At 44.8% G+C, this 20,431-nt stretch overlaps 2 protein-coding genes, 2 non-coding genes and 1 pseudogene across 5 annotated transcripts; 4 read left to right on the forward strand and 1 right to left on the reverse strand.

The window, feature by feature from the left end:
* Window positions 1-1,135: 1,135 nt before the first annotated feature.
* Window positions 1,136-5,434, forward strand: LOC140221938 (uncharacterized). Its single transcript, XM_072291897.1, has 4 exons — window positions 1,136-2,213; window positions 2,676-2,900; window positions 3,944-4,418; window positions 5,104-5,434. The coding sequence occupies exons 1-4, from the start codon at window positions 1,136-1,138 to the stop codon at window positions 5,432-5,434; spliced, it is 2,109 nt and encodes a 702-aa protein (XP_072147998.1).
* LOC117846709 (small nucleolar RNA Z247) lies at window positions 1,622-1,760 on the forward strand. Its single transcript, XR_004638436.1, has one exon. It is a non-coding gene; the product is annotated as a small nucleolar RNA Z247 (small nucleolar RNA).
* A 1,166-nt stretch (window positions 5,435-6,600) lies between the features above and the next one.
* On the forward strand, window positions 6,601-10,475 carry LOC117844939 (G-type lectin S-receptor-like serine/threonine-protein kinase SD1-13; annotated as a pseudogene).
* A 269-nt stretch (window positions 10,476-10,744) lies between these two features.
* On the forward strand, window positions 10,745-10,816 carry TRNAT-CGU (transfer RNA threonine (anticodon CGU)). Its single transcript has one exon. It is a non-coding gene; the product is annotated as a tRNA-Thr (tRNA).
* A 186-nt stretch (window positions 10,817-11,002) lies between these two features.
* On the reverse strand, window positions 11,003-19,722 carry LOC117846023 (uncharacterized). Of its 2 annotated transcripts, none has more exons than XM_034727122.2 (28): window positions 19,253-19,722; window positions 19,068-19,122; window positions 18,910-18,985; window positions 18,667-18,731; window positions 18,542-18,592; window positions 18,346-18,446; window positions 18,096-18,237; window positions 17,838-17,899; window positions 17,658-17,737; window positions 17,477-17,547; window positions 17,242-17,329; window positions 17,043-17,115; window positions 16,871-16,963; window positions 16,498-16,606; window positions 15,826-15,919; window positions 14,769-14,852; window positions 14,543-14,699; window positions 14,248-14,435; window positions 14,082-14,126; window positions 13,910-13,938; window positions 13,703-13,824; window positions 13,582-13,629; window positions 13,322-13,446; window positions 12,825-13,249; window positions 11,866-12,736; window positions 11,726-11,779; window positions 11,435-11,636; window positions 11,003-11,347 (listed from the first exon to the last, which is right to left on the reverse strand). In XM_034727122.2, the coding sequence occupies exons 1-27, from the start codon at window positions 19,650-19,652 to the stop codon at window positions 11,439-11,441; spliced, it is 3,906 nt and encodes a 1,301-aa protein (XP_034583013.1). In that variant the 5' UTR covers window positions 19,653-19,722; the 3' UTR covers window positions 11,003-11,347; window positions 11,435-11,438. The 2 variants fall into 2 exon arrangements, with proteins under 2 accessions (XP_034583013.1, XP_034583014.1); XM_034727123.2 differs by having other exon boundaries at window positions 11,514-11,636; window positions 19,253-19,718.
* Window positions 19,723-20,431: the final 709 nt, after the last annotated feature.

The following is a 20,431-nucleotide window of genomic DNA, read 5'->3' on the forward strand; positions in this document are numbered from 1 at the left end:
TTCCTGTTGCTTCTTGCATCTCGGTACAGGGTTAGCTTTTGTTTACTGCTTGCTACGCTGATTCATTTGAAGTGTCACTTTCTTGCAATAGCGAACCATATACTGCATTCTTTAGGATATCACTTGTTCAGTAGCCTTGCTTGGTAATCTTGTCGAGTTCTTAATTAATTTGAGCATGCTCAGTTAAGTTGAGATTTAGCAGGGCTTTGCTTATTGCAAGCTTTTCGCCATCTCGATTTTTCTTTACTTCCGCTACGCTTTGAGCTTTTCTAATCGTTCCTAGGGTGAGCTTGTCACGAGTTGACTTGTGTCATCTTGATGATTAGGAGCGAGGTGTGTTTGGAGTGGCAATCGGGATATGAGCCTTGTTCTTGGAGAATTTTAAAGGCAGCCCTCTAGTCATCCGTCCCGGTCCTTAGCAGAGCCTATGCAGAATAACAAGACGCTTAAGGGCGACGTTCGCCTCTACCGGGACATTGCCGTCGTCGGAGACCGCCTCAAGTACGTCGAGCTCAGCTTCACTTGAAGGCTAGTGCACACTTCAGCAAGTGCTATTTCTCGGATGGTTGGATGGCTTCTACATGGAATAGGCCGGTTACTAGCTCCACCTCGGATGAAGAAGATCGTTGGCGCCAGGACACAAAGATCATGGATTCCACGGATGTGAAGGTCCACAACAAGCTCTGCCCCAAGGCGTGGAGAGATGAAGGCATGGCTCTGTCACCCTTCAGGGAACTCGACGCATGCCAACCCGTTTTAGGCCTGCAAGAAGATGCTGATGTCGTCTACTTCACAACCAAGATTTGTTAAGCAAAACATGTTGGTACAGGACTACTCAAGCGTAACGCACGGCAACCTGATTGAGGTATGACGCAAGGCAAGGATAAGGTGCATGAGTCTATCCAGCTCCGAGAGATAGAGTCCTAGAATATTGTAACGTTCTTGATAGAGTTAGGATGGTTTAACCGTATGCTCAAAAGACAAGCTGTAATCTATCTCATGTATTTGTGACAGCCTCCAGCACTCTATAAACACGGAACCGTGGGATGCGAGTTTGCTAACCACGTTTACCAAATTGTTCTACATATTTTTCATGGTAATCAGAGCCATCTTCATCTAAGAAGCGTCGACTGTCATGGCGACATCCTCCTCCTCAGCGACAGCATTGGCGCCACTTGGCCCCCAAGTCACCGAGAAGCTTACTAGAGATAATTACGTCTTGTGGAAGGCGCAAGTTCTCCCACCTATCAGGGGGGCGCAGCTGATCGGAATTCTGGAGGGATCCGTCAAAGCCCCATCTGAGTTTCTGGAGATCGTCAAGGAAGACAAGTCCAAGGAAATTGTTAGCAATCCGGCGTACTCCTCGTGGCTGGCACAAGACCAGCAGATCCTTGCTTTCCTATTCAATTCAGTCACAAAAGATGTGCTTGGACAGGTAGCAACTCTCTCCTCATCTGCAGAAGTTTGGGCGGCACTGGAGAACATGTTCTCCGCCCAATCCAGAGCAAGAGTAACGCATCTACGAAAGCAGTTGTCAACTCTCAAGAAGGGAAGTATGACGACTTCAGTTTACTTCAACAAGATGAAAGCGATCGCCGGCGAGCTCGCCGGTGCTGGTAGAAAAGTCGAAGATGACGAGATGATATCCTTCATCCTTACTGGTTTGGATAGTGAGTATAATCCCATTGTTACTTCTGTCATGGGCCGTACTGATCCAATTCCCTTGAGCGAGTTGTATGCTCAGGTGATGGCGTATGAAACAAGGCTGGAGATGTTGCGTAATAATTCTGGTGGTCAGTACAGCTCGTCTGCAAATGCTGCATCGCGAGGCCGTGGGGGTAATTACAACCCACGTGGCCGAGGGAATTTTGGCCGTGGCCATGGAGCAAGTCGAGGCGGCAGAAATTATGGTGCTGATGATAGTCGCCAAGCATTCAGGAGTAGCGGCCAGGGCCAGGGAAACAACAAGCCAAAGTGCCAGATATGTGACCGGCCAAATCATACAGCAAGGGAGTGCTGGTACAGGTATGATGATGATAATCAAGCAAACAGCAACAAGACGTCCAACTCCGGCCCTGCTGCAGCCTATGGGATTGATACAAACTGGTATGCTGATAGTGGAGCCTCAGATCACATTACCTCGAATCTGGAGAAGTTAACTATGCAAGAAAAATACGGCGGTCGAGATCAAGTATATTCGGCAAGCGGCCAAGGTATGAGGATTAATAATATCGGTCATTCTATTTTGCAAACCCCTTTCCGCGATCTTTTCTTAAGAAATATTCTACATGTTCCAAGCTCACATAAAAACCTTGCTTCCGTTCATCGCCTTGCTCTTGACAACAATGTTCTTTTTGAATTTCATCCCAACTTTTTCCTTATCAAGGATCGAGCAACGAGGAAAATTCTTCATCGAGGAAGATGTGAAGGGGGTCTCTATCCTTTGGTGCCATACAAGTCAGGTGGCATCCCCAATAAAGAAGTCCTAACCGTGAGCAGACTGACGACAGAACGGTGGCATAGTCGTCTAGGACATCCTGCTTTTCCTATAGTTTCTCGTGTTCTTAGAGCTCATAATCTACCTTTTGTTAGCAATAATACTATCGAGTCAGTGTGTGATTCATGTCAAAGAGCTAAAAGTCATCAGCTACCTTATTCTATGTCTGAAAATTCAGCTTCTGCTCCTCTTGCTTTGATCCACTCTGATGTGTGGGGGCCGGCGCCCACATCTGTTGGGAGGTTTACCTACTATGTCAGTTTTATTGATGATTTCAGTCGCTACACCTGGATTTATCTTCTTAAAAACAAATCAGATGTGTTCGATGTATTTCTGGATTTCCAAAGACTAGTTGAGAGACAATTTGATAAGAAAATTCTTTCTATGCAAACAGACTGGGGAGGTGAGTATGAAAAGCTAAATTCCTTCTTTCAAAAGACTGGGATAACTCATCGTGTTTCTTGTCCTCATGCACATCAACAGAATGGAGCCGCTGAAAGAAAACATCGTCATATAGTAGAAGTTGGGTTAGCTCTTCTTGCTAAAGCTTCCATGCCTCTGAAGTTTTGGGATGAGGCTTTCCTCACTGCCACCTATCTCATCAACCGCCTCCCCAGCAAGGTCACCAATTATCAATCCCCTCTTGAGCTAATGTGTCATGAAAAACCCAACTATTCCTTTCTTCGAGTATTCGGGTGTGCCTGCTGGCCGAATCTTAGACCTTTTAATGCTAAAAAGCTCGCTTTCCGCTCTGTCAGATGTTCTTTTCTTGGTTATAGTTCACGCCACAAAGGTTACAAGTGCCTAGATATTTCGACAGGGCGAGTGTATATTTCTCGAGATGTCGTATTCGACGAAGAAGTATTTCCTTTTGAAGCTCTACATGATAATGCCGGGGCGAGACTTCGCCAAGAGATCCTACTCCTTCCTTCACACCTTCGTCCTAATTTTGGGGGAGCAAATAGTAATGATTTGGTATTATCTAACCCTCATAACAATTTTTCTAGTGTTGATGATGCACAGGAAGCACGCAGGGATGAAACAGATGCGTTAGGCTTGTTTCCAGCGTAAGCTTGCAAATTCCAGCTGCCAGACAATGTGGCACAGAAACTCAGATGCACTCATATCCGTTTCCGGACGCTTCAGACTCTCAGGCCGATTCTCCACCGTACACGCCAGGCGCGTCTCTCGCCTCGCCTTTGTTTGGCGAGAGCGCTGGTAGCCAGCAATTGGCGCCGAGCGGATCCACCCCGGACAGCGCGCCAGCAACAGGGGGAAGCTCGGACGGATGTTCTACGGACTCTGCGGTAGCTGACCAGGCCAGATCTTCTGCGGTTCCCGGTGCACAGCAGCAGCAACGTGTGATGACGAGGTCCCAGCATGGTATTTTTAAAGCAAAGACATATACGGATGGCACAATTCGCTATACGGGTTTCTGCTCCACAGGAGAACCTGACTCCCTGGCTGAGGCACTTGGTGATTCACGTTGGACTCAAGCTATGAAGGAGGAAATTGATGCGTTGCATCGAAATAAGACGTGGCATTTAGTTTCACCTAAGCCAGGTGTAAATCTTATTGATTGCAAATGGGTCTACAAGGTGAAAAGGAAATCTGATGGAAGCATTGATAGATACAAGGCTCGTCTAGTCGCGAAGGGATTTAAGCAAAGGTATGGGATTGATTATGAGGATACTTTCAGTCCTGTCGTAAAAATTGCTACTGTTCGTTTGGTTCTATCTATAGCTGTTGCAAGAGGATGGTGTCTACGACAGTTGGACATTCAGAATGCGTTCTTACATGGCGTTCTTGAAGAAGAGGTGTATATGAGACAGCCGCCAGGTTTTGAGGATGCAAAGTGTCCTGATTTTGTGTGCAGACTAGACAAGGCGTTATATGGCTTGAAACAAGCTCCTCGAGCCTGGTATGCTCGGCTCAGTTCAAAATTGTGTGATCTTGGGTTTAAGGCTTCAAAATCAGATACTTCGCTATTTATCTACTCAAAAGGAGGTGTCACAATCTTCATGCTTATATATGTGGATAATATCATTGTAACCAGCTCATCGTCTGAGGCTTATATATTTGAAAGAGGAGTTTGCCCTTAAAGATCTCGGAAGTCTAAACTATTTTCTTGGTATAGAAGTTCAGCCGATGCAAGGAGGTATTCAATTGTGTCAAGAAAAATATGCAAGAGATATTTTGACGAGAGTTGGTATGTTGAATTGCAAAGAATCACCAACTCCTTTGTCCTCAGCTGAAAGGATGTCAAGGGAAGATGGAGAACTTCTGTTGCCTGGTGACTCAACTCGGTACCGAAGCATAGTAGGGGCGTTGCAATATTTGACTCTGACTCGGCCAGATATAGCATTTGCTGTAAACAAAGTTTGTCAGTTCCTGCATGCGCCAACAACAACTCATTGGAGTGCAGCAAAGAGGATCTTAAGATATGTTAAAGGAACGATCAGTATGGGGTTGAGTATTAAAGCATCAGACTCAGTTATGGTCAGTGCATTCTCTGATGCAGACTGGGCAGGATGCGTTGATGATCGTCGGTCGACAGGAGGGTTTGCTGTCTTTTTTGGGCCGAACCTGATTTCTTGGAGTGCCAGGAAACAGCCTACAGTGTCAAGATCTAGTACAGAAGCTGAGTACAAATCTCTTGCTAATGCTACTGCTGAATTAATTTGGGTAGAGACGTTGCTAAGAGAATTGGGAGTAAAATATCAAATTCCTCATCTATGGTGTGATAACCTTGGAGCAACATATCTCTCAGCAAATCCAGTGTTTCATGCAAGAGCTAAGCATATTGAGATTGACCGCGGGGATGCAGATGCACGGGTGGTTTCTGTGGACATGAGGAAGAAGGAGCTACTTGGAGTGGCTGCCTTTGCCGCACAAAGATATGACGCTAGGATATCCGAGCATCTGATGAAATCCTGAAACGACAAGGGATATGATGCTATCGCTCTAACAACAAACAGATGTGAACGCAACCATACGGCTTTGAGCAAAACGAACATAATGCGGAAATGGAAGGCACAAGGGTGATCAGTAACCGAGAAACGACTATTCATGTTTCATTGTTCTTGAGTTTACGGGTTAATAGTTACGGTGGATGTAACGCCGAAGGAGGATGTTTAGTCCACAGTATGTAAGTTTTTCTTCATCTTTAATTTCCTAGGTATTAAATTTTTAATTGGTTGATGCATATCATTCATCATTCACCATATTAATATATTTACCTATTTTTTTATTAATAAAGCAAGTAACGATTCTGCAGTCAAATTATCGTCCATCACGGTGAACCGGTAGAAAACCGAAGAAAAAAGAGAACGGCTTCCCTCCGCTTGGAATGCGCTGTCATGGTTTGCGTGCACATTCTGTCCAGAACTGAAGAAGTTCTGCAGTTTTGGGTAAAAGTCGGTTGCCGTCTGCTGCTTTTTGACTGCTGGAATTGGGTAAAAGGCAATACAGTCACGAGTCACGAATGGGGAAAAGGCGGACGATCGCTGGAAGGAGTGACGCCATGTGCTTTTCTGCTTCTGCAGCTGCGCATGCTCGCGGTAGTACGTTGCTCCGACTCCGAGCATGACCGTTGTGCTGTCAGTCTGAACGTTTACTCAAATAGCAGTACTAGCGCTTGCTTTGCTTCAGATCTCAGGCCTGAACAGAACAGATGCCACCAACTGCTAATTGCTGGACAGAGTCGTGCGGCGTTAAGTCAGGAATTGTTTCACAGGCGACGCTATGAATGTGTCTGATTAACCGTTGGCATCACCCAGCCTGACCAAGTATTGTGCTACAGTAATGGCTGGATCAGAAGTTGTTAGTTTTGCTGTGAATGTCTTGTCATCTGTCCGTTCCATCTTCAGGTATCAAGTCAATCATGAACGTCAGCCTGGATTTTTATTGACTTTGGGATTTCTCTCCTCCTAGGACTGGTTTTCTTTTGCTGGAATGACCTGAATCACCAGCATGTACGCCACCCACATGGCCTTGACCAGCGCCCTGACGAAAGCGCCGAAGCGCGTAGGCTTCTTGATGGGTCCGCCGCCGAGGGGCCGCGTGGCGGCGGCGGGGATGTCGAGAGCGGCGTGTTCCGGTTCCGACGGCGGCGTAGGAGCGCTTTCTGGGACGACGACGGGCGGCGTGACGGCGGCCGCCGGAACGAAAATGGGGAGGACGGCGGCGACAGGTCGGGGAGGCCCTTGGCCGAGCGCTTGCTCCGGAACCGCCCCGCTTTTGCTCCGGCAGTCGCTGTAGCGTGGACTGGAGACATCCGACGGCAGACCGAGCAGATCAGATCATCAAACCTCGTCGGGGAGGCGTGGTCGCCGCAGAGAATTCCCGTGGAGGAGCGGCCGACGACGAGCGGCTCGGGCCTAGAACAATTTTCGCATGGATCAGTGATAACATTGTTTTTCTTTTTCCCTTTGGAGCATATTCAATCAGCTCTGTAAAAAAAAGTATACGCAATCAGTGATAACATGGGCCTATGGCTATCCTAACTACCATTGGGACACGGATCCCAGAAATGTCAAATTCAACGAAGACCAAACTATTGTATTTGCCGTTGCTAAGGGCAGAAAAGGATCAGGTCAAGATGAAGATGCTCAATAATGTCCTGGCAAGTACATTCCGCGAACACCACCAAAGGCGAAGGCATGATGAACCTGACAGCGTGCATGCCCTGCATCGTCATCGTCTTACTCCTCTCCATCTTGCTGCCGTCGTGCGCATCCGAGGACAAGCTCGTCGTTGGCAAGCCGCTGTCCCCCGGCGACGTCATCGTTTCCAGTGACGGCGCCTTCGCGTTGGGCTTCTTCTCCCCCTCCAACTCCACGCCGGCCAAGCTGTACCTCGGGATATGGTACAACGGCATCCCCAAGCTCACCGTCGTGTGGATCGCCAACCGGGAAACTCCGATCATCGTCACCGGCCGCTCTGCCTCCTCTGCCCCGACACTCGCACTGACCAACACCTCCAACCTCGTCCTGTCCGATGCCGACGGCGGCCGCCTTGTTTGGTCGACCAACGTCATCGCTGGCACGGCTGGCTTCTCAGCGCCGTCGGGCGCGGCTGAACCAGCAGCCACGCTCACGAACTCCGGGAACCTGGAGCTCCGGTCAGCGAACGGCACCATGCTGTGGCAGAGCTTTGACCACCCTTCCGACACGTTCCTCCCCGACATGAGGATCCGAGTGAGCCGCGGCGGCCGCGCCGGTGACCGCCTTGTTTCTTGGAAGAGTCCCGGCGACCCGTCCCCGGGGGGCTTCACCTACGGCATCGACCCGGTCACTTCACTCCAGCTCTTCACCTGGAACGGGTCGAGCCCGCTCTGGCGCAGCGGCGTGTGGACAGGCTACAGGGTCGCCAGCGATTTCATCGAGGAAACCGGCGCCGTCGTCCTCCTGACCGTCCTGGACCTCAAGGACGACGCCTCCATGTCGTTCGACATCCGCCCCCCCGTCACGCGCACGCGGTACGTGATGAGCTACTCCGGCGAGCTGGTGCTCCAGAGCTGGAACAACGCCTCCCTGGAGTGGGACGAGCTCGGCGTGTGGCCGCCGCACGGGTGCAGCCGCTACGGCTACTGCGGCGCGTTCGGCTACTGCGACAACACGGTGGCTGCCCCGACGTGCAAGTGCCTCGACGGCTTCGCGCCGGCGAGCCCTGAGGAGTGGAGCAGCGGCAGGTTCTCATCGGGTTGCCGGCGCAAGGAGGAGCTGCGGTGCGGCGATGGGGACGGCTTCTTGCCGTTGCCGGCGATGAAAGCGCCGGACAGGTTCGTGGTCGTTGGGAACAGGAGCCTGGACGAGTGCGCGGCCGAGTGCAGGCGCAACTGCTCCTGCGTGGCGTTCGCGTACGCGAACCTGAGCAGCAGCGCCAAGGGAGACCCCACGAGGTGCCTGGTGTGGGTCGGGGAGCTCATTGACGCGGAGAAGATCGGCGGTAACGTCGCTGGAAGCGAGACGCTGCATCTCCGGCTTGCTGGCCTGGCCAAAGGTACCAATTCTCTCCTGCAGAACATGTTTGTAAACTGAGTAAAATAAAGCAGCACATGTCTTCCAGAAAATTTTTCCTATATCAGATCAGAATCGGCAAAGCACCGTGTAAATATTAACATAACAATCAGAGTTAAAAAAATATTGCCAACAATCTTCATCATATATATGTCGTTGATAAACTTTACATTGCCTTTGTGAAGGTAGAAGGATGGGTAGGAAAACACTGAAGACTGCATTGCTAGTTTTAGCAGGCATTCTGCTGACGTGCATATTCCTTCTGATATTATGGATCTGTAAGTGCAAAGGTATGGGAAATCTTACGCTTGGACCTGCACACACAATAATAATATTTGTACCAACACTTAATTCCAAATTATCTTGATGAGTGAAAAAATTGTTTCTCACATTTGGAAGCAGGTATCAAACAGAAACGGAGAAAACACAGGATCTTAGTCCTGGGAGACTTGAGTGATCCTAAAGGCTTTGGAGAAGGAAGTCCTACTGAAGGCTACGAATTTCCAGTGGTAAGCTTCAGAGATATCATAGCTGCGACAGATAACTTCCATGAATCATGTATGATTGGAAAAGGAGGTTTTGGAAAAGTTTACAAGGTGACTCATCCAGATCTTTCCTTTCATTCTCGAACTCTGGTTGTACTAATACTAAATCAAAATCTCATTCAATTCATTTTCCATTTGTACTAATAATAGATGGGCAAGAAGTGGCCATCAAAAGGCTCAGCAGGGATTCTGAGCAAGGAATAGTGGAATTCAGAAATGAAGTCGTTCTAATTGCCAAACTACAACATAGAAATTTGGTTAAATTTCTCGGTTGCTGCATCGAGGGAGATGAGAAGCTCCTGGTCTTCGAGCACATGCCTAACAAAAGCTTAGATGCTCTACTTTTCAGTATGATCCAATAGCACACTGCTGTTTTTGGATTGAACACAACAAGTTGATTGTTAATCATATAAAAATTATTGCTCTTTGTAGGTGCTACAAGAAAAACACGACTAGATTGGCCAACACGGTTTAACATAATCAAAGGGGTTGCAAAAGGGCTTCTATACCTCCATCAAGATTCGAGGCTGAAGATAATTCACAGAGACCTCAAAGCAAGCAACATTTTGCTAGATGAAGATATGAGACCTAAGATAGCAGACTTTGGTATGGCAAGGATGTTCAGTGACAACCAACAGAACGCAAACACAAAGCGAGTCGCCGGAACATAGTGAGTAATAATTTTTGCCGAAATTTTTATACTAGTTCACCAAAGTCATATAAAAAATAAATTTTCCTTGTAATTTTGAACAGTGGATACATGGCTCCAGAGTATGCGATGCGAGGTGTATTCTCTGCTAATTCAGATGTGTATAGCTTTGGCGTGTTGGTTTTGGAGCTTGTAAGTGGTGTGAAGATAAGCTCTACTTATCAGATAATGGAGTTTGAAGACCTTATCGATTATGTGAGCACAAGTTTTTATCAAATTTGCAAAAATTAGGAATTGATCTAGACTTCTAACCTCAATTATTGATTTAATTTGTCCAGGCGTGGAACTTGTGGAAGGATGGGAAGGCAAAGATTTGTTAGACTTGAGTATTGTGGAGAGCTGCGTATCCAATGAAGTTTTGCTCTGCGTCCACATAGGGCTCTTGTGCGTGCAGGACAATCCGAACGACAGGCCACTCATGTCATCTGTTTTGTTCGTCTTGGAGAATGGAAGCACGACACTTCCCATCCCGAAGAAACCTGTGTATTTTGCCCATAGAAATAACGAAGTAGAACAGGGAAGAGGCAATAGTCAAAGCTCAAAGAACAGTGTTACTCTTTCAGCTCTAGATGGAAGGTAGGCCATTTCCTTTTGTTTTATTTTCTGGGGTAGGACAAATGGACAATTGTTTCATTCGGAGGCATGACCGAAATTAAAAAGGTCTGTATAGGAACACTCGCATAAGAGAGATTTTTCCGGCTCCATGTTTCACATTCTTAACTTGGTGGTATTCCTTTCCAAATACGTAATTAAGAGAATATTGAAAACGTACTTAAGTGGGGTGGGGTGACGACTGGTGCTTCTGCAAGCCTCTCTGAGCACCTGCGAAACCACTGCTCGAGGTGACATGGAACCTCAACGCGGACGTGGAGGCCGCAGTACTCACCATGGTACGTTGGCGCCGTTGGAGATGGGCGTAAGCGTAACCGGTCTAAACGTAGAATATATTTTTCATCTCCTAATTTCGTAAGTTGCTTCCGTAGCATAGTGGTAGTGCGTTCGCTTCGTAAGCGAAAGGTCGCGAGTTCGATCCTCGCCGGGAGCTACGCCTTTTTTTTTTTTTGCCTTATCCTTATTACTTTTTTTGGTAACGTCCTGACTAAGCAATATTGGTGGTGAGTTCGATCCTAAGCAATGTCCCGACCAATAAATTATCGAACTCAATCTGGTGTGACTCATCATGTAAATGGCCCTGTGAAAAATGAAATTTCATCGTAGCCTGGATTTGAAATGGCATTGCACAAGGAGCAGCTTCTCGAAAAAAAAATGTTAATAAATGGACATGATACATCGTCAACTATGTATGTACATCAGATCCTATTCCTACTGCCAGAGTGCCAGGCAATGCATTTACACACCCCGCTTCCGCTCGGGGAACAACCGCTGTAATCCATGTAGATGTTTGCTTTCCATTGGCAAGTTGACATCTGCATCTTCTCGCTGCACAGTGCACGCTGTGTTTCGCAGAACGAAGTCCTTCCCGATGCTTCACGGCGAAGATCACAGCTGTGCCATCTAATGGAGCGCCTCCGTATCATGTACCAGTCGTGGATTTATTCGTGGTAGGTAACCTTAGCTGCTCCACAGAAAATTCAGGGGGGGTATTGTCAATTATACTCTGAGAAGTTTTACAATGTTGACGCAAGGTAAGGGCCATGCGAACCTGATTACACTTCAAATTCTGGGAAAGTGATCACAAGCAGAACTGCAAAAGATAACAGCAGTGGCAGCAGATAACTGACCTTAGACCTTCTTGAGTTCAGTGGCACTGGATCCTTCTTCAATGGTTTATATGCAAGAGACTCGAGGTCAATTACTGGTGGCGACGACATGGAGTTGCTGCCACCTCTCCGAGTCCTTGAAGCCTTCAGATGCAAGCAGATAACCCCAATTAATTTTTGTCAGTTTTCTAAACGTACATCACCAGCTTAGTCAGGTGAAAGAGACACCATACCTGTCCCTTTGATGGCTCAGGCTTGACATCCAAACGCTCACCGAACAAGAGCACCTTCATTTGAAGAGACAACCATCACACTAAGGCAATAGTAGAAGACTAGCAGTAAATTACTAAATGCATCCATATAAGCAAACTACCTTTCCCACCAATTGTTGATTTGGTTTATCAGTTGCAAGAACTTGCACACCGAGGATCGTGGCACATGCGTTTTCAGAGGAGCAGAAAGGACATATTACTGCCTTGTACACACATCCATCCTTTGCAGACCAAACACCAGAATGATGACATGAACCCTGGCGGCTAAATTTGCCAAAGATATTCTGGTTGAGTGAAGAAGCATCACACTCTACTACTTGTATCTCTGCTGGAGTTGATGCTGAAAAACCATCCTCCGGGAAGCCAACAGTTGATAGTCCATGTCTCAAAAGATATGCCAAGTAAAACTTCGATGATGAAGACCATGAACAAGTAACAAGAAGCCCATCTTGTTCTAAACCAAGAGCTGTTTTGCATCTAATGCAACTAATGAGAAGCTTTTTTCCCGTAGGCATCTTTTCTGAGACCTCTTGTGCACTGTAGTTTCTTTCAAGCTTAACATTTTCACACCTTGACATGCTCATATTTTTACAAAACAGCTCAGCATTTCTATTAAGATCCCCATGCTCAATAGTAACAGCATTATCAGTACCCAATTGTGATTTGCCTGGAGAATTAGAACGCTCTGAGTAAGCACAAAAGCTCATTGGGGAGCTCAACCTTCTCTTTTTCTCACAGTGAGAATTTACACTTCTGTTGATCAAAGACTCATGACAGTCTCTGTTGGTGGTTCTTTCCGGAGTAGCTGCTAATGTGGATAGACAAGAAAGAGTTCCATTATTGATCCCTGCTGAGATGTTTATCTCAGAATAGTTGCTGGGGCTAGCCACTGGAGTCTCTAAAGAAGTTTCCTCAACTGGAGTAGGCTGCTGTGACCTGCCTTCTAATGGATTTAAGATTGTTATCTTATACCTGCTCATGTTAGGATATAGCTATTTAAATAAAAATAAATGATGGTACCATAATAGGAAAAAAAGAAGTCGGCAAGATGATAGATTACCGAGGTTCAAAGTCATCCTTTTCAAAATTGATAATTTCTGTTTTGACTTCATAGTTTGCCCCAGTATCGGCTACACCTTCGAAATCAGATTCAACTTTGCAGGCAGGAAGTTGGTTTGCCATTGGAGGACTGTTGGGTGTTGGAGAGATCTCTTTCTTAATTAAAGATCTCGAAGAGATTTTAGATACTTCTGGCGATTTATAACACATACCCACTTTTTTCTGGTCTATTGCCACTCCATCAATGTTTGGAACTTTCTGACTAAGACATTCAGTCTTTGCCTTCTGATTCTTTTGCGGTGCTGAGTGGTTTGAGGAACTTAATTCTGGCCATGGCAGCTTTCTTTTATCACTGAGAGATGAAAGTGCTTCAGATTCCAATTTAATCTTGGGGAACATGTCACGATCTTTGATTTTTATTTTTTCCTGAAGTGATGCCATGTATATCAGACAGGCCCATCCACATTTAGAAAATCAGAGGTGTAACAATAATAATACCTCAGCATTTTGAAAGAACTTTTGCAACCCATCCATTGTATCCTGAAAGCTATTATACTGCTTGATTGCATTCCTAAGCCATTTGGAAATGTAAACGAGATTTCTGTCCTCCTGATATCGCTCATCTGTACACATAACATAGAAATTTAAATACAAGTGGCACACTCCATTTACTAAATAATCAAAACAATCAAATACCAAAATTTTAGGAATAGACTTTTCTGTCCAGCCATGCAAATGCTTGGGTGATGATAACTTACCAATCAAAATTATGCCTCCATAGTCAGATTTATGACGAATGCATCGACCTAAAAGAGACAAGGACAATAATTAGCATTTTCAACTTAGCCAGAGCCCAGAGGTAAAGCAGCAGCTAAGTACCTGCAGCTTGATTTAAAGCACGAAATGCCTGGTGACAGTACCATTCGCTCCCACTCAACAAATATTTTGATGATTTGTATGAATCATTATATCTTTTTTTCAGCTTTACTTGAACATCATTTCTGATCCATGTTGAATCAATGTTAGTATCAAGACATAGAAAAACGCATTGCATCTCTAGAAAGGAAAAGAAGGAAAGAAACATACATATTTGGAAATGGAATGCCAACGATGACCTTAAGTCTGGTCAAGGAAACAACTGGATATCAAAATCATTAATCATATTCTACTAATCATGCTACAGGTTAGTAGGGGCAAATGTTTTGATACCAAACACTTTAGGCATATCAGTTTTAGTTGTAAAAGGACAAAAGGATACCACAACTCTAGCATTGTCATCAGAGAAGTCAATCCCTTCAGATACCTGGAAATAAAATCAACAGTCAGCAAAGCATCAGCATATGAGCACATAATGCATGGAGAAATTTGGAGGGTTCACACATGTGCATAAATTCATATGAACATTTGATTTAAGAAAGTAGCACCTTCCCACGGCAAACTGCAAGCAGAGCAGCTCCTGCTTTAGCAGATTCCTGTGACGAATTCCTTGACAATCGATTCTTCGCTATCTGTCTTGCACCACCTCTGCCTTTCTTGACAGGAGCCTTACCGAGGATAGCATCATAGTACCCTTTTAAAACGGGTTCAAGTTCCTCAGTACTTCCCTTAGGCTCTGAAACAAACAAGTCATAAATAAAGAACATAGAAAATTGAACATGACATAATACTGTTTTCTATAATTAATGAAATGACATTTTAGAATGTTTCACAAAAACTTACCAACAAACACATGTTTTTGAGCATTAAGTCGTGCCCATTGACCTGTCTGAGACCAGCGGACTTGTAATTTGTCCAACAACTTATAGCTAGGAAAAAACACTAGAGCACCACCAGGCACAATTCTGCATATTTCTTCTAGTGAAGTTCCAAGTTCATCCTATGTAAAAACAAAATAATGTTTTCAAAAAATGTTGATAACATATAACTAAATTTGATGAAAAGTTACCTGGAAAGAAGAACAGTCCGCAGTTTTGTAGCTGGCATTCAGTTTATGTCTTGTTGGACCAGATGATAGCACGGCTGCAAAAACCTGCAAACCAAGATAGACTGGAAAACTGCAAATAACAGCTACTGTTTGACAAAACTATATTTGCTAATCTTTCCCAGTACAAAAAAGTCCATATAAGGGTGAGAACTCATCAGGCAAATGCTTCTTTACGCTGACAATATGAGGCATAATTAACCCCTATTTAAATCGATGAACTGAGAACCAGTTTATAAAGTCTTAAAGAGGTTACTGGAGAACATGCATGTAGCATGGTGGTAAGTCCTCCAGTTGTGAAGCTAGCAACCAGGGCTCGAACTCTGGATCTCAAAAAAAAAAGCCTCCTCGCTGTGTGTTCCCCAAAAGTACAGGTTAAGAGCCAGCTTTCGGGTGCCTTTTCTCGACCTTTTAAACAATGCCTTTGGGATGTCTCTACCCTTTGGGTCAAGTCTTATTAAAGAGGTTACAGACTAACATAAGAACAGCAATGCTAATAAACCTTAAACTAGCTCTAAGTAGAAGTCTAGCATTAAAACTGTGAGATACGAGTAATGCATATCAAGTTCAAGCATGTATGCTATCTCAATATGTTTAGCTTTCAAGCAATTTTAATCAAGCACTCGTTTTAATATGTTGGCACATCATCATGCAAACTTTAGATGTGTTCTAACCGAACTAGGACTGCTCATTACTAATTGCCATTAGATATAGCTTGCAAATAAAAATTATAATTCTCTTCTTTTCCTTTGGTCAGATAGGAAATCCTCACTTTTCTAAGACAGAAGAGAAGCAAGCAACAATGAGGTGGAATATTTTATGCCCAGACATTGCATTGGAGGAAAATGAATCAATGCCAATTTGCAGCATATATCTATGTTTTAACCAGTTACTATGTTTGTAACAGAAATAATTTGAATCGGTATTCCTTCAAACTTCTCTACTCAACACCCAACAATACAATCCATCACCATGAGTTTAGGACATATGACACAGCAGAACAAGCTAGCATCAGACGTACCTGAGAATCGACATTAATTACATGAGGAGCTTCCAGGCAAGCCTCAAACTGGACACCAAGTTCAGATGCAAACGAACCCATTGGTGAAAGTGTGCTGCAGATATATGTAGTTTAAGAGATGTAAATCATCTGCCACTGGAGAGAACTATGATTGGCAATTTCAAAGAACCTCAAAAGCGGCATAATAAATGAATTTCTGGTTTGTAAGATGTCTATCTCCTGGGCCATGTGCCTACAAGGTACTGAAAAGCTTTTAAACTAGTCCACATATAAGACTGAAAACCCTTCCTCACATAAGTTACAGTCAGCAGAAATCTACATAGTGTTAATGCATTTATGTTGGGACTTAGGAGTTAGACATTCTTAAGGGAAAAAAAAACTACTCAGGCAAGTTAATGACAGCCACTGACTATTTTGTCCCCTTTCCCATGAACAAAAGCAAAAGAAATGTTCAGTTATACTGTCCCAAACAAATGTGCAGGATTGATTGATGAATCAAGATTAGCTACCAGCAGCATGTCTAGTTCACCTTCTTTGTTTTTTTTTCTCTTTCTAATTTCACATTCACCATCTGATCAGATATTTGCTTCTTAATAGGGCCTTGTTGCTGAAGTTACATTAAAGCATTTTAACACCCTATTGATAAGTGGGAAAAGGACTATGCAGACTTACCCAGATGTCAGAATTACCGAAAGGGTTAGATCCGCGATTTCTCGGAAGACAACAGCAGGATTGAGACACCATAAACTCAATGTGCATTTTGAAGAAATTTCATCCTTTCCTGTGAATTGTTCAAAAGTCATGTGATGAAATTAGAAAAACTGTTCTTGAATTTGATAAGGGAATATAACTTGTAGCATATCCTGTAATTAATGAATTACATTAAATTAAGCAACCAGGTTCTTGATTTGAAGAACAGTGCCACTAGTGGCCCCTTTATAAGTTAACCAATGTCCTATCACTGTAATCATCAACTCATGTTATCAGGAAAGACTTATTGCGGGTCTAAGGTTGTTTATAGAAAAAAGATGAACAGGCTTACTACCTTCCTTCTTAACAAAACGCTGCAAAGCAAGTTGATAATCACACGAATTACGCCCATTATTAGCAAAAAAATAACTCAATGAAGAGAATAGACCTGCAAAAGATTGAATCATCGGGTTATTAAGTATACTCAAAGATGAATAAAATAAAATAGTTGCCAGTCTACTACTTACTTTCTAGTGTCATAGCACGACCACCACTTAAGTGTGATCCATCTGATTCGGTATCTGAAGCAGCTTTAACTGCCTAAAGCAAGAGGATGATATCAGTATATAAGTTGAAAAATGTGAATGTTTGATGTTACACAGCCACACCAAAATAGATTAATATTCACACGAGCAACAGTACTATGATGTTTGAAATAAGAAGCACCTTTGTTGCACATTCTTGTAGTACTGGGAAGTTCGTTGGAGTAATACCAGCCAGCTGGAGTTCTTTCATAGCCTTTTCACCAGCCCAACTGAAGATTACAGAAGGTTAAGTGCACTGAAGGTAGGAGAAAACATACAGTGCTGGACTGTATGTGAATGCCACTTCATACATGTATTCAATAAATGGTAAACAATAAATCATATAAGAACCAAGAAATGAGTCACATGCTACATACTAAGAAGCAGGATGTCCAAACTCATGATTCTGCAGATTGTCCTCTCGCTCAGAAATCCAACCCATAAGACCCTGCAATAGTACTAAAAGCTTAGCTCTAGGAGTAATGTTAGTACTAACTATTAACACTATCCTTACATTTCCTGGAAAATGGTAGAGTTTTTCTCTACTATAGAATGTACCTGAATAACATCGTGCAGGGGTTGGTATATCATTGCAACAGCCTCATCAGTGACCAAGCTTTGTAGTTCTCCCTGCAACACTTTACCGCAGAGTCAAATTTAGCATGCTTTTAATTTTTAACAGAAAATGTCTTTTTAGAACATGAATTTTCAACTGTAAGATTGTTGTGATTGACTTACAGTAAAGTGATTCTTCATCGACATCAACACTTCCAGCATCACGTGCCGTATCTTCTATGTTGCTGCAAAACAAGGATGCAGATGAAGATGAATAACCGGAATTCAACATTGTCACTACATGTCTACAACCACTCTGAAGGGAAATATTGAGAGCTAATCACATAAAAAGGCGCACAAGAACTATTACAATTTAATTGAGGAAACTAAATCAACAAGTAATTGATTAACTGAAAGAGAGTCACAGAGGTGAAATCTTACTGTGCCTCGTCAAGAATAATGATTGAGCCACCAATATCAATGTCCATTGCTCTTCTGACAATCGGACTAATCAGGTAGTTATATGGGCAGAAAACCAGCTGTGCTGCTTCTGCCATGTGTTGTGCAGCAAAGTATGGACATCCTGCCGATAATGGGAAAGGAGATGATTGTGTAAGAATCAGCAGTAACCAGATCAGAGTATCAGACTGTCCTCCGGAGGAAACAAGTGCAACAAAACAAATATATGTACCCTTCACTTTACGTCCAACCCTGACAAGATCCTCAATATCATGAACTTCATAGCAACCACCAATCTGAAGAGATGGATGTCGACTTAGTTTCTGAGCATTCCTGCACGTTTAACTCATCGCATTAGCATTTATAGAGGAGAGGATGCTCCACAGGTTAACTATATGTTCTGACATTGAGAAGACAGGAAAGCTCACTTGAATTCTGGGCATGAGCCACCTTGAACTTTCTCGTCTAGCAGCAACTTGCTGATGAGCAAAAAGGTTAATTTACTAATGAGACTGCAAGAGCTTTGAAAGAGATGATGCATTATGTTGTTTACCATTGTTCATCAATGTTCTCACTCATACAAGCAAGCTTATTGACACAGTAATGCTTCCTTGAGGCCTGCTTTGACAGAGTACTGACTCATCATTACGAACCACAAAGGGAAACAGACAGATGTTATGGACTTATGGTCGCCCCCCAGAAGAAATCTAGTTCAAACAACATGCATTTGAACTATGCGTTCTCTTTCTTACCAGAGAAAAAGACAAGAAACAAACTGAGGCGAAACAGGGATTACCAAGATGGCCATGCGCACTCGGTACGACGTCTTGCGGTACTCCCGGACAACCTGGGTTATCTGCGCGTGCGTCCTCCTTCATAAATACAACCAACGGAAATCAGAGTCAAAATCGTACAATCCCCTCATCAATGGGAGTCACAAAGCAGAAATCCTACGTCGCGTAGTAGATGGTCGGAGTGTTCTTCTTCTTTGCTGGCTTCTCCGGGATGACTGAACAATCAAGAACCCCCAAAAGGCAAAATGAGGAAAACGACAGGCCACGGATGACCAAGAAAGAGCAGTTCTTGATCCAAGAAGAGACAAAAAGATGAAGACAGAGGAAAGGGAGAGCGGGGCGCACCCGGCGTCGCCTGCGGCTGGGTATCGTCGGCGACGAATCCTCCGCCGTGGAGGAACGGGTCAGGGGCGGCAGTGGGCGCGGCGGGTGGGGAGCGGAGCGGGTAATGCCGCTGCCAGGCGAGCGCGGAGCAGAGGAGGGAGAGCGACTTGCCGGTGCCGGTGGGAGACTCAAGGAGCGCGTGCGACTGCCCCTGCCGCCGGGCGCGGTCGAGCGTGGCGATGACCCGCCCCATGAACGCCAGCTGCGTCCCGTAGGGCTTGTAGGGGAACTCCACCGGCACGCCGCCCACCTGGTACACGCCTCCGTCGGCCCGCGCTCGCGGGGCGGGAGGCGCCGATGACGACGGCGAGGCGAAGTCGTCGGCGTCGGCGTCGAAGCCGGCCATGGCGGGGGCGCCCATCGGCGGGTGGCTGAGAGGATTTGGGCGGTGGGTTGGGCGGGAGGAATTGGGGGGAAATGCGAAGCAAATGCCGCTCGAAAAGTCGCCGCGCGCCACCGTGGTGTACATGATACGGTATCGCGAGATGAGCTTGTGCTCGTGGGCCAATGTTCGTTAGGCCCAACAGTATCTTCTGAGAGGTTTTGGCCCATTAAAGTTGGCCGAGACAAACGGTTCAGATGGGCCCAAGAGATGGCCAATGTTCGTTAGGCCCCCATCATGCTCGCTTGATTGACGCTCTCTTGGGTTAGAATTACCACTGTCAAATTGTCAATACACCCTGCGTGCATGTTCAGATTTCAGAATCTTGGAAATGTCTGGGTTGGAATTCCTGAAGAACGAATATACGGTGCAAATCGTTACTATTGCAGAAATGCAGAAAAGGGGGTAGCAGTGCTCGCTGGATCGAAGGGCGACAATAAAGTTTCAGAGGAAAACAATCTGCTGTAACTTGTAATATCAACACAATTTAGTGGTGCCACAAACGAATTTTTTTGGTGATTTGGAAACCCATTTTAATGAAATTTTCCCTCGTGCTCGGCATGTGTGCACTGAAATCATGCACGGCGGTCCTGCGCCTCGGACAGAGGAGACAAAAAACACAGCAAGTTCACAAAGGTATCTCACCAATGTTTGGAACACCCCTATTAAAATTTAACACCTATCACATCGGATGTTTAGATGCTAATTAGGAGTATTAAACATAGGCTAATTATAAAAATAATTGCACAGATGGAGTA

Source organism: Setaria viridis, chromosome 2, assembly GCF_005286985.2.
Source record: "Setaria viridis chromosome 2, Setaria_viridis_v4.0, whole genome shotgun sequence".
NCBI classification, from domain to species: Eukaryota; Viridiplantae; Streptophyta; class Magnoliopsida; order Poales; family Poaceae; genus Setaria; species Setaria viridis.

Excerpts from the sequence above, each read along its gene's own strand:
- LOC140221938 (XM_072291897.1), top strand. The coding sequence starts at position 1,136 with ATGGCGACATCCTCCTCCTCAGCGACAGCATTGGCGCCACTTGGCCCC. Across the intron at positions 2,901-3,943 it reads TATGCAAACAGACTGGGGAG|GAGAACCTGACTCCCTGGCT; the intron begins GTGAGTATGAAA and ends TCTGCTCCACAG. Across the intron at positions 4,419-5,103 it reads AAACAAGCTCCTCGAGCCTG|GAAACAGCCTACAGTGTCAA; the intron begins GTATGCTCGGCT and ends TTGGAGTGCCAG.
- LOC117846023 (XM_034727122.2), bottom strand. The coding sequence starts at position 19,652 with ATGGGCGCCCCCGCCATGGCCGGCTTCGACGCCGACGCCGACGACTTC. Across the intron at positions 17,330-17,476 it reads TTTGGACATCCTGCTTCTTA|TTGGGCTGGTGAAAAGGCTA; the intron begins GTATGTAGCATG and ends TGTAATCTTCAG. Across the intron at positions 13,939-14,081 it reads ATGACAATGCTAGAGTTGTG|GTCATCGTTGGCATTCCATT; the intron begins GTATCCTTTTGT and ends ACCAGACTTAAG.